Source organism: Acanthisitta chloris, unplaced genomic scaffold, assembly GCF_000695815.1.
Source record: "Acanthisitta chloris isolate BGI_N310 unplaced genomic scaffold, ASM69581v1 scaffold12603, whole genome shotgun sequence".
NCBI lineage: Eukaryota > Metazoa > Chordata > Aves > Passeriformes > Acanthisittidae > Acanthisitta > Acanthisitta chloris.
In genome coordinates this window covers 37,449-50,988 of record NW_008665536.1, presented here as the reverse complement: position 1 = coordinate 50,988, position 13,540 = coordinate 37,449, and the positions used below count along the sequence as shown (strand labels likewise).

Here is a 13,540-nt window from a genome sequence, read left to right as displayed (position 1 = left end):
CAGGAATTCTCTGAGATCATATGGAAAATGTAGAGAGAAAAAGAAGAAAAGCAAGCAGGCAGCTACTCGGCTACTCCGGGTCTGCAATTTCTTATCCACCCCCCACCCCCGTGCCCCCATCTAATTACCCTTTTCCTTGTCTTGTCTTTGAGGAATGGTTTGATTAGTGTGTAGAGGGCATGGATGTACCAGGGCTGATTGACAAAATGGACTCCTCCAAAACGTGCAGGAAAGCTGTCCTATAGAAAGAAAGAAAGGAAGGCAGTTAGGAGATGCAGTGCTTTAGCCCAGCAGTCAATAGGGTGAAAGCCAGAGGAGAATCTGCCGCTCTCCATCTGCAAACGAGCACTGGGCTTGCTGGGAGGGGGCAGGAGGGAGATGGGAAAAGAAAAGAAACCTGAAAACGTTTGTATCAGTTTCCTCTGTTGGCAGAGGCAGTCTCTTTGCCCTTCCAGCACTGATGCATCAATTGCCTATGAGATGCCGATGATTTAAAATCAGTTCTCCAGGCACTTCACACGAACATTTTTTAACTCCATCAGGGCATCTGACTTGGCTGGCCTGGGAAGTGAGAGGGGGTTGATGAGCACCGCTCCCTTGAGGGGAAGCTTTCTAATTTCTCATTGTGCAGTGTAGGGCAAGCCCCCGGTTCCCACGCACATCGCTGCTCGGAGCTCACCTTTTCACCCCTCGGTCTCCCTGCCTCCCCCTGCTAAAATCATCATTACAATAGCTGACCTTTCAGGGTGAGCAAGCAGCATATTACAGGGAGGAGGATGGGTGGGAAATGCTGATAAGTGAAGGTGTAGGGAGAGCGCACCATGACAGCACCATGGAAACTGCCGGAGTCCCACTCGCTCTCGCTGCCAGGCTGAGCACAAACACCCTCGGCATTAGCATGCAGGTAGCGTCCTGCTGGCGAGGGGTTTGCTACGGCATCCCACCCGCTCTGCCAGCCTGGCGTGCGTAAGAGAAGGGGAGGTTGCTGGCATGTCTTTAAAGGTTATTGTATACTGTGATGGGTATTGTGTACCTACGATCTTATCTAACAAATGTCAGTCAGGGAAGAGCCTTGGATTTTTTTGCATTGCATAAATAGTGGGATGACTGCTGCTCCTGTGTGCAAATACGTTTCCAGGGAGAGGAGGGGTGCCTGTCTCTCTGCTGTGAAGGGAGACTCTGATGAAGCCATCCTCATCCTGTGTGTGCTCCTCACCCTTACAGCTCAGCATGTAAAGCAGAGCTTAATCAGGTCTCTTCCTTCAGGGCTTTGGCTTTGGGACCCAGGCAGGTTCCTTCCCCCCTCAATTAGCACAGAGTGTCCCGGGGCTTTCTCTCGACTTCCTCTGGAGCATCAGAGATTGAGCACAGCTGGTGATGATACTGGGTAGATTTGTGAGATGATATGGAAAATCCCCTTATACACCTGCTCAGTAGAGCTTCTGTGCTGCTTCAAGGTCATTCTTTTTCCCCCCAGATTTAGCTCTAGGTATTAGTCCACCACCTCCTACCACCCAGAGCAAATTGGCAGGACTCTCCATGCTCTTCAGCACTGGCCATGATTTGCTCTGGCAGTCATCCTAAACCATACTCAGGTAACGTTTTTGTGCAACCACAGGCATTAAGTGATACCTTTTTCTTTTGCTATACAGTAGTATAAGATGCTACTGCCTCTGACAGGTTAGTTGACCTGAAATCATCACAAATCTCAATATTGGATGCTCTGTGAAAGACCAGTGAGTAGTCAGGCCAGCATGCAGGAGGACAAGCAGTGCAGCCTCACAGGTGATCCCATTTTAAATTGCAATAAACTATGAGTTGAACTTTTGAGACCCCACCTGGTCTGGGATCCTCTGCACAAGAAAGACATGGACCTGTTAGAGCAGATCCAGAGGAGGTCCACAAAAATTATCAGAGGGGTGCAGCACCTCCCCTACAAAGACAGGCTGAGAGAGCTGGGATTGTTCAGCCTGGAGAAGAGAAGGCTCTGAGGAGACCTCATTGTGGCCCTCCAGTATCTTAAGAAGACTTATAAATGGGAGGTAGAGGGACTTTTGTGTGGGCAGATAGTGACAGGACAAGGTTTTAAACTGAAAGAGGACAGGTTTAGACTAGATGTTAGGAATAAATTCTTACTCAGAGGGTGGTGAAGCACTGGAACAGGTTGCCCAGAGAAATTGTGGATGCCCCGTACCAAAAAGTGTTCAAGGCATGGTTCGATGAGATCCTGAGCAACCTGGTCTACTGGAAGGTCTCCATGCCCATGGCAGTGGTGTTGGAACCAGATGATCTTTAATGTCCCTTCCAAACCTAACCTATTATTCTCTTCTGTGATTCTATGATTCTTTTTAAGGATGGCGTATGATCTGTGGAGGTGTTCATTTTCAATAAAGATGACTATATTTCCACTGCTGCTGGAGTATTCATTAGAGTTTAGGGATGCAGATCTGACTGAGGTAAACTACTGCAGTGCTGCAGGTTGCAGTGACTTAACTGGGCTGTGCTGACAAACAGCTGCAGAGAAAATGAGCCCATTTAGAAAACACATGGACCAACAGAAGTGTGAAGTGAAGCACAAAGTGACTTTCTACCATGTTATAACTTAAAATTGTGGTTTAGAGTTGACCAGAGACAAAAAATGCCCATCTCATGCCAAGTTCACATATTCAGTTGCCTTCCTCACACATAGGAAGGAAGATTTTAAGATTTGAAACTTTTCACCTATAATTCCCCCCCAAAACTAAGACAAACTGGAATTTTCCATATTTTTCTTTCTTTCTTTCTGTATTATTAAGTCTATATTCGTCAAGCTGGCTGCCATCCCACAAGTTGTATCTCCCAGGGAAGAGTTCTGGATGCCTTTGCTTTTTAAGGGTGAACTGCCACAACTGTTTCCAGGCTGTACCACAGCAGCATAGGTCAGTGCAGAAGATACAGTCTGAGTCTGAAGCACAGGACAGTAAAGAAATGAGAGATGGGAAGCAGGGGAATAACTTTAAGACACAGATTTATACTGACCCAAAAAGAGGAAAATTGTTTTGCCTTCTCTCTGGAATGCACAAATGATTTTTGTCAAAATCTTCAGTGAGAAATGTCAGTTGGACTTCGTTTCCAAGGGGGAACATGTGAGTTTTTTTAGAACTTGGTGACCAGCCTTAACAATACCACATTACCAAGAGAGGTCTAAATACTGAAAACTATAGGAACCAGATAGAGACTGAGAGTCTGCCTCTGGAAAAGGTTGACTGAGGAGTATGATGCACTTTCTTATACAGAAAATTAATTTTATGTCCAGTAATATAGATTGTTAAGTCTATAAATTAGATTCTGTCTGATACATCAGTACATTATGAGTTACAGGAAAGTCCCTCATATAACAGTTTTATTTAAAGGCAATTGCTTTCTTTTCTTTCTGAAGGTACAAGCAAAAATGCGCTAAGACCCATGAAAGGGAAACATGATGGTCAGGAAAAAATACAACCACCAAAGAATATTTTTGCCTGGGTGTGACTTTCTGCTAAATTTTGTTCCTTGCCCTACTAAGCACAATAAGCTCAATTTGACCTTCATCCCTCAGTCCACCTGCATTTGTAAGGCTGTCAATTAGAACAAGGACAAAGACACTGTTTTTTTTCAACCAATGAAATTTGATATGGGAATCATCCAGACACTGTTTGGAACTGCAACATACCAATTTTGCTGAAGTCCCTAATTAGAGCAGAGCTGTCTTGGAAAGAAAACTCCCGTCTGGAGGTCTGCCTTGCACAGCTCCAGGAAGATGTATGAGACATTTCCCACACCCCACTTAGTGTCTCTGCTGCTTTCCCTGGGGCAAGGTGAAAGTAGCTGAAATTGATTTTCTGCTGGAGAGCTTTTGCTTTTAGGAATTCTCTTTTGATTTCTCATGTCTTGTGATTCCTTGGGAAGGTGTATCTTATAATGAGGTACATTTTTTGGAGTCTACTGTGAAAAGGACCGTGGGATCATGGAGCCTTTTCTTAACCTGATTCCTTGTCAAAAATACTCAATCCTGAGGATATATTTGCATTTTATTCCAATGGTATAAATAAAATACAGCACATATGAACTGGTCTCATTGTTTTTGGGCACTACTGTCATCTTATCTGAAAACCAGACTGAACATATTAGCATGACACACAGCGATGAAATTGTAGTGTGAATAAACACATTCAACTGAGTTCTAATCTAGCTAATTTGCTTCTCAGCAGTAGCAGGGAATCACAGAGTGGGTAAGGTTGAAAGGCACCACAGTGGGTCATCTGGTCTGACCTCCCTGCTCAGGCAGTGTCATCCTAGAGCACATGGCACAGGATTGCATCCAGATGGTACTTGAATATCTCCAGTGAAGGAGAATCCATGACCTCTCTGGGAAATCTGTTCCTGTGCACAGTCACCCATATAGTAAAGAAATTCTTCCTCATATTCAGGAGGAACTTCCTGTCCATCAGTTTCTGCCCATTGCCTCTTGTACTATTGCTCAGCACTACCGAGAAGAGCCTGGCTCCATCCTCTTGACACACTCCCTTCAGATACCTATATACATTGATGAGGTCCCTCACAGTTGTCTCTTTTTGATGATGAACAAGCCCAACTCCCTCAGCCTTTCCTTGTAAGAGAGATGCTCCTGTCCTTTAATCATATTTGTTGCCCTCTGCTGGACCCACTGCAGGATCTCCATGTCTCTCTTTTACTGAGAAACAGAGAACCAGACACAGCACTCCAGATATCACCTCACGAGGGCTGAGTAGAGGGGCAGGATCACCTCCCTCGATCGGCTGGCAATGCTCTTCCTAATGCCCCCCAGGCTCCCATTGGCCTTCTTGGCCACAAGGGCACACTACTGGCTCATGGACACCAGGACACCCAGGTCCTTCTCCACTGAGCTGCTTCTCATCAGGTCAGCCCCCAGCCTTTACTGGTGCCCGGACTTACTCCTCCCCAGGTGCAGGACCCTGCATTTGCCTTTTTTGAATTTCAGGTGGTTCTCCTCTGCCCATCTCTCCAATCTGTTGAGGTCCTTCTGAAAGGCTGCACAGCACTCTGGGGTGTTGGCCACTCCTCCCAATTTTGTGTCATCAACAAACTTGCTGAGGAGACACTCTGTTCCTTCATCCAAGCCATTGATGAATAAGGTAAACAATACTGGGCCCAGTATTGAACCTGGGGGGACACCACTAGTGAAGGACCTCCAACTAGACCCTGTGCCACTGATTATGACCCTTTGAGATCTGCTGTTCAGCCAGTGCTTAATCCACCTCACTGTCCACTCATCCAGTCTATGCTTCAATGAAAGGTCTCCAGATACCTTCTTGAGCAACTGCTCACTCCAGAGGCAGAACAGGCCTTGTTCATTGGGACCTGAAGTGAGTTAAGACAAGGAATATATCTAGCCATGGTGTAGTGGCACCTACCTGGAACAGTGTAGGCAAGCCGAAAGAGAGAGGAAATTGTCCAAATACAGGGTTTGAGTTGATTGAATGAAACCAGTGCTATAAATGGGACTTTTCTTTTGCCTGACTTGTCTTTGTTTTACTTTATATAATTTGTTTCTTTACTATTTTCAGTTATTCTCCTCCTTATCATCAACAAAGAAGATGAAGAAATTAACAGTTGAGCTGCCACAGACAACCCAAATCCGTACTGGTCTCAATACATCTTTTTTGTCAGATTGCAGAGGTGTCTCCATGCTTTGCAGGTCAGAGTAAAATGTTATGGAGATCATTGTTTCCGTTCTCTGTTCAGACCTCCTGTGCAGGAAAATTTCTGAAGTGAAATGTGTCTGGGACTGAAAACCTTGGTACATAATGTTTCATTAAATAGCTTGGGAGTCATAGCTATGAGGTGAATGAAAGACAATTTTTCTTTCTATCTGTTCCTGCCTTCAAAACATCTATTTCTTTTGGCATGAGTATGCAACAGAAACCTTTTACTATGGTGGTGTTCCAAACTGCCTGAAAGCTAGAAACCAAAATGATCTTCCAGAGTCTCCTCACACCAAAGTGTGTCAGGAAAGCAAATCTATCTTTGGAATAAAAAATTTAGGAATAAATCCGACCTGATGCTCAAGGTTATTCTTTTCAAACAATAAATTGTCATCATAGGCCACAGACTTGGGCTCAAAATCCATATTATACCATATTTCTAGGTTACAGAACATCTGAATTCTGAGACATAATAATTTTTTAAATGCCTTCATAACCTTTATCCATTGAAATCAGAAAAGCAAACACATGTTTTGGCATCCAAATGAACTTCAATCTCAACCATACTTGCCAGTTTACTGCAAATTGAAAAATAATCCCCTTTGAAAGAAAATAATTTCCCTCAGATTCAGGAAGATACCAGTCATAAACAAAACTGTTTAAAATGAAAGGTCATGTAAACTGAGGATAAAACCAACATCTTTGTGTCTGTGCACTTACATAATCAGTCCCTGTGGTGGATTAAAGCTCCAACAGATCATATTAATAGTTCTGGAAGATTTTATTAATAGTTCTGTGATAGTTTCTCCATGGAGAATTTCTGTGAGTATGTAATTTTAATGGATTGGCAAAATAATGGAAGGAGACTTTCTGCTCTCCAGCTCTGGATCCAAATTCAGCCTCTGAAATAGTGACAGTGACTGAAAGTTGTTGTTCCCCGATGTTATGATTTTTTCAGACATTGGCTAGGTTGTGTCTATGAAAAACCTGTTCCCGAGCAAATTTGAATGAATGCCACGTAATGCCCTCGGTATGGTCAGAGGGGCTGTCAAATAGTGCATGCTAGGAGGGAAGGCAAAATGTCCCCACATGCCTACAGCTTCAGCTTCTAATTTTAATGAAGCTCCTAAGAGATGGAGGTGTAGTTTGGCAGTATGCAGTAGGAGGCAGGGCTGGGGACTGTGAAGACCCTGGGACTGGGCTGCTCCCACACCTCTCCAAGTGTTCCCTGGGGCTGTGGGAGCTGGGGCTGCTCCTCTTCACCTTCTGTGGTGCCTGCTCTGATCCCAGGCACGTTTCCAATCTCCATCCTGACAAGTTACTCGTCTTTCCGTTATCTCTTTTTGCTCCCCTGTGTTTTTGAAGAGATGGGAATGCAAAATTAATGTTGCTGGTGGCAATAATTGCAAATCGTTTGCTTCTACCTTGGCATGCCCTCAGAGTACACAAGGCTTGGAAATAGCTGCAGAGTAGGAGAAAACCATTTGGAAAAAAGAGACATTAGTGCGAGCAGTGCGGCAGTCTTGACCTGCTTATATATGACCGTAAAAAGAATTCTTGCAATTGTGAAAAATTCATTGATTTTGTGTAAGGTGTGGTTGTAACCGCTTACACCAAAATGCTCTCCTTTCTTTGAAGCACACAGTAGCAAAGGATTTGAGTAAAATCACAGGAAATTGTGAGTGCTCGGTTTATTTTTACACCACATGCCCACATATGTAGATGAGGATGCTCTGAAGTACTTTCTGTCAGAGAAGTGGAACTGAAAAATGAACATTGGAATGCATTCTCCTAGACATTTTTTCATTAAGTTTGTTATCTCTCCCTCTATACTCGGTAACTTTTAAAATTCAGTCATTTGCAGTGGGTTTCTCCCAGTCATTATTGCACACTAGTGAGGTCCTACAGAGCATCTGTTCATGGGTGTTGGCAGATGGCACCAATAAATCAGGCTATAGAACACAGATTTGCTCAGTAAACTTTGATTTGTCCTGATAGAGTCATGCTGTCATGTCATCTGCTCTAACAAAATAACTTGTAACCTTGGGGCAAAAGGGGTATTTCTTCACTACCTTTTTACAGCAAACCCTTTACTGAACCAGCTCAGAATAATTCAGGAACAGAAAATTTCCCAGACGCAGTGACTGTATTGGATTGACACCATACCCTGATGCTACTTTTTTACTTGGGATGTGCCTGTTTCACACACTTAAAGTACAGAATAAGGCTCCCTCCAGAAACAAAAGTAAGATTAATAAATTATACTGATAGAGAAACAGTAGGTTTATTTAGGGGCTCGGTTGAGGAGGTTCACAGGGAAAAGGGGAATTCAAAATGTGATTAAAATATAATAATACAAAAAGCACTAACCCATTCACTTGGATGTAGCCCACACTTTTATGTGACTAGGGTGCTGCAGTTTGCTCTAGAATAGGTCAGATTAGGTGAGGCCAGATCAGGGAGCTTCTGGTGGAGCAGGAAGAGTGACAGTCACCTCCTAAGATAAAGGGGGGTAGCTTGGGTCACAGGCAGCATGAGAAGGGACATGAATTAGCTGGAGGCTATTTTTCAGAGTTAGTTTAGGAACTTGCTATGATCTTTGCAGCCAGCTCCAGCAAACCAGGCTAAATTGTCTCCAGTGTCCTGATTTTTGGTGTAAACTGTAGCTCAGAAACATGTTTATATTCAGCTTTGATAAGTGAGGGTGACTGCAAGCTGAGTCTCTTCTATTCCTGTACCTCACTGAATGTGAATGTCTGGAATTAGTTGTGGGGGAAGGAAAAAGCAGCAGGAAGATCATCAAAGCTGAAAGCTGTTTGAGGCTTAATTAGAAATGACAAAATGTGCAGGGCACAGAGTAAGCCTGGGCTGGAGACTTGCTCGATAAGCACAGGTGTTGCTGGCTAAAGTGTGTGTGACCACAGGTCAGCTGGGATGCTTCACACTCCCTGTGATACCAAGCCCTTGGCTGGCTGTGGCCTACAAGCTTTGGTTGCTCACTCAAAATCATCATCAGAAGAAAGTTTCTGCGCAAATGTTTTTTCTGAGAGAAGTGACCTCCCTCAAATCTTTTCCCTGACACCAGGAGACAAAGTGATGCTTTTTTGTCTCCAGCTGTTGTTGGATGTTCGTGGGTGTGAGTTGCTCTCAGTTTTGGGGTGATAAAGAAGTAGGGTTTTTTTGTAGCCAAATATTAATGCAGGCCCTTCAGAAGCAAAATGCTTACCAACAGAATGAGCATATCCACCAAAGAATGTAACAGTCAGCGTTAAGATGGCTTTAAGTAAGGAGCATCCTAATTCCCTTGCACCTAGAAAAGAATCCACCCAGGAGCACTGGGGTTAAAAGTTTGGCATTGAAAACTTGACCCAAAAAATGTTCTATTTTTAACATACACTTTTTGAAAAATACTAACTTAGGGACTTTTCTTGTAATTTTTTTAAGTTAAGCTTTAAACAAAATTAATTAGTTCTATTAGCCATGGTAGCAAAAAAACACTGCTGTTTTCCTTAGCTGACCTGATTTGAACCTGTATCTCCTAGCTATTTCTATTTCCATAAACAGGTCTTGCACCCATCCTAAAGGGCAATAGGTCTATGGGACACTGTGGTTGAAAGCACAGGGAGTGAAGGAGTTAGGGAAGAGACAAAGATGACACTGAGGCAAATCCATTGGGATTTAAAAAGCTGTTAAAGGAATGAGTCAAGTACCTGCTAAAAGTCTTGAAAAGCATAAAGTATAGCACCTTATTTCTTGTCCAGTGCTCTGATTTTAAACCAAAAATATCCTGCACAGAGACTTCCTTTTTAAATATGCATTGTTATGCTGAGAATGTACACCATGTAAGTAAAACTTATTCTGTATTTTCTTCACATTGCCACTTGCTGTATATATATACACACATATATACATGCTCTCTACTGAAATAGCCCGTGTCTGAGCAAAGGGCAATGAAGGCCAAACTGTCATAGTGAGGACAAATGCTCACAGCATTAGTTAAAGTCAGCCAAAGAAAAGCAATTAAGAAGGTCTTGTGGCACTTGCATTTCTTCTCAGGAGACCTATTGACTTTGCAGAGAAGCTTTTCATCTTTGCCTAAGGAAGCACTAAGGTGTTAAACAGAATTCCTACAGTTGCATTACACTCGTGTTGTGATTGAAAGCTGATGATGGAGAAAAGGAGATTTTGTTATTTATAGTGCAGGCAACCTATTTGGCGCTGAACAGAAGTCTGATCTAGCTTGGCTTGAATAAAGCATGGAATCATCTTAAAGCTTCTGCCTGTGCATACACATTTAGAGAGGCATGGAAAGAAGATTATAAACTATCATTGTGAAGAGATTATAACCTAGCACAGCCAGAAGAAATGATTAAGCATTTTTTTTTAGTCGGCATTTGTTGACTTACTAAAACAAAGTATTTCATAGAAACTATTCCTTTTCCAGGAAATTTCTTTGCATCTAGCAATAAGTTAAGAAAATCCTTTGCTTTGACTCCTTTGCACAGATCCTTGAAGGTATCACAGGCTTTTAGCACCCATTTTCTCAGGGCTGTCTGCTAAACAGAAGCTGGATTCCCATCTTATTTCACTAAGTATTTAATGTTTTACCCTAACTTGTTTGAGATTGAAACCTCATTTTAAAATGGAAGGTTTCCATTCACATAGCCCTCGCACAACCCCTTTGTAAAACAACTTCTATGTTCTCTGTCCTCTCTGACAAATGTACTCTGGTAAGTGTCCCATGATGAAGATATTTTTTCCATTTTTTAATTCTCTTTCAACAGGAGTGTATATGTGTGTGTGTTTGTGTGTGTGTGAGAAAACCTCGTGACCTACTTTGTTTTAAAGGGAGTCAAAGTGCTAAATGCCTGCACAGTGGTGGAAAGCCAGCTCTGAGGGATGCCATACAAGACAACTCATACTGTATTAGATGAACACCTGCCAGCAGCACCACCTTTTCTTCATCTACAACCCCTTATTCTTTAAATCAACAGAAGCCTGGGGAAAAAAATACCTTTTTATTTGTATGATTCAGCCTCTGTCCTTGTTCCAGCCTCTTAGTGAGATTGCTTTGCTTTCTTATTCCTTCATGATTAAGGTAAAATTGTTTTATGTAGTGTGTTTCACAAAGTCCCAGGCAGTCACAGGACTGATCTGACAGGAGCAGACCAATATGTCAGGTCTGCAATAAAATATAAACCCTTTAGCCTTGGAAATGAGAATCCTGACCAGAATTTAATGTCCTTGAAATAAGTTTTGGGAATAAAAAAAGATTAATATTAATACTAAAGATACATATGGAAAGATGTAAAGATACACTGTGAAAAATATATTTTTTGTAAATCTGGTTTTATGATGACAGGCAGCATTTTAATTTTCATGACATTTTCTAAACCCTTCTTTTAAGAAACAAGTTGTCAAGACCATTTGCAGTGAAGAGCCTTGTACTATGCAGTACAGAAAATACACTGATGTTTTTCTGCTGTGTTCACAAAAACAGGCATTGCTAATAGCACCACCAATAGCTAAGACTGATGCTCCTTTTGCAATTTGTTACAACTTTGCCAGAGTTAAATACTTTGGGCCAAAAACTTTCAACAGGGTGCTAGATGTATTTTTATGGGGACAGTTTTGGAGGCTGGGAGGTGAGGGTGAGGAAGTGATTTGAGTGTTTCTCAATGGGCTTGGGGGGCTGTCCTGGTTTCTTCTGGGATAGGTTTAATTTCTTCTCAGTAGCTGTGTACAGTGCTGTGTTTTGGATTCAGAATGGGAATATAGTTGATCAAACACAGATATTCTGGTTTTTGCTAAGTTATATTTATCCTAAATCAAGGGCTTTTTCTGTGTGTTTCAAGCTCTGCCAGTGAGGAGGTACACAAAAGAAAACTGGGATGGATCATAGCCAGGACAGGTGACCTCAATTGGCCAAAGGGATATTCCATACCATGGAATATCATGCCCAGTATATAAACTGGGAGAATTACCTAGAAGGAGTCAGGAATGGGGTCTGACATTGCTCAGTGGGTGGTGAGCAATTCTATTGTGCATCACTTGTTTGTTTTTTCCTTTCCCTCTTATTATCGTTATTATTTACTATTATTTCTCGTATTTTTTTTTTTTTCCCCCAATCATTAAACTTCTTATCTCGCAAGTTTTAGTGAGCAATTCTATTGTGCATCACTTGTTTGTTTTTTCCTTTCCCTCTTATTATCGTTATTATTTACTATTATTTCTCGTATTTTTTTTTTTTTCCCCCAATCATTAAACTTCTTATCTCAATCTGCAAGTTTTACTTTCTTCTACTCATTCCATCAGGATGAGCAGGAGAGAGTGGGATTGAGAAAGCAGCTGCATGGTGCTTAAACCGCAATAGAGGGAAAAATATTTTTTCTGCACTTCAGAATATTTCTATGATTACTAGAGGGTGGAGATTTAAAGCTCAGAGCCTTTGGAGCATGAACTCAACCTTTGCCATAAGGTTTTTCTAGCGCACATGGTTTTACTTACACAGTGAGGATTTGCAACTCTGTGTGTGCATATGTGCAAACTCATTTAAGGAAGTTTGGAGGTTGAGACGTTTCATAAGCCGGACTAGTCATGGTGTTAAACTCTTGCCTTAAAAGCTATGGTCAGGCAAAATCCTTAGAGTTTATTGTCTGTTTTCTCCCAACAGAGTGGCTGCAGCCCTGAGCCACAGGTGGGAGGCAGAGCTCTCCCTGCAGTGATTTCTCCTAGAGATATTGTAAACCACAGGTGGAGTCAGGGCCCCTTGATGCTGTACTTTGATACTGTGATTTCGCCTTTTCTAAGTGCGTGACTTTGCCATTTAAATGTTCTTTTTGTATCATGTTCATCTCCTAAAGCAATGCTAGGCAACAGCCAGTGCTGTTCATCACATAATCACTAAGAATCAAGGCTTTTGTCAGTTTGGCAGAATTAAATGCCACATAAACTTTGTACTCTTTGCTACACAAAATACATGCTTATACTCTCTGCAACAGCTCTGCAACCTGACTCGAGGTATTCAAGAACAGTCTGGAGGCAATCCTGCGCCATGTACTGTAGGGTGGCCCTGCTTGAGCAGGGAGGTTGGACCAGATGACCCTTTGTGGTTCCTTCCAACCGAACTGATTCTGTGATTCTGTATATCCTTAAGAGGCTGTGGAAACCCTATCTTCAGAGATGCTCATACTGCAGCCAGAAAAGACCTTGAGTGACCTGATCTAAACTCAAACTTGGTTCTAACTTCAAAGTTTGCCCTACTTTAAGCCATGAACAGGATCAGATCCTTCCAACCCTAATTACCCCATGATTCTGTGGTATTTTATATGTGCATCTGAAGTTGTCAGACTGTTCCTGCAAGGTAATTTACTTAGTTATGTTCTACACTTACTGTTGACTGATCACTGGTTACTTGGGGCTTTGGGTTACAGTTTCTATTTAAAGTTGAAGGTTTTATCATCTTTAAAATATGCTGAAGAATTTATTATTGACTAATGGTATAGGAAGGTAAGGATTATTTATGATATGCTTTGCTGCAAAACTCATATTATAGGCATAAATGACAGCAATAAACAAAAGAAAATAATGTGTTCAGACCAGAGGAAAATCTATATCAGTAGCTCCCTGCATTGAAATGTTGTTCAAAGAATGAAGGATTTCCTTGTCAGGAATGTGCCGGGTGAAGAGAAGTCATCAGAAAAGCTGCATTCCCTATTAACTGCTCCAGTATTTCACACATGTCCCAATGCATATTAATCCTACTTATGTCCAGCAAATTAATTAAAACTTCTCCATTATTGAAATCTATAACTTGC

General features: G+C 42.0%; 1 protein-coding gene across 1 annotated transcript in view; it reads right to left on the bottom strand.

Moving 5' to 3' along the window:
* Nucleotides 1-13,540, bottom strand: part of CLVS1 (clavesin 1) — a gene marked incomplete at its 5' end in the record, with an annotated part of 65,853 nt that overhangs the window by 17,186 nt on the left and 35,127 nt on the right. Inside the window, one exon of the mRNA XM_009071800.1 lies at nt 129-239. Coding sequence (XP_009070048.1) covers nt 129-239 — 111 coding nt within the window. The remainder of the gene's footprint in view (nt 1-128; nt 240-13,540) is intronic.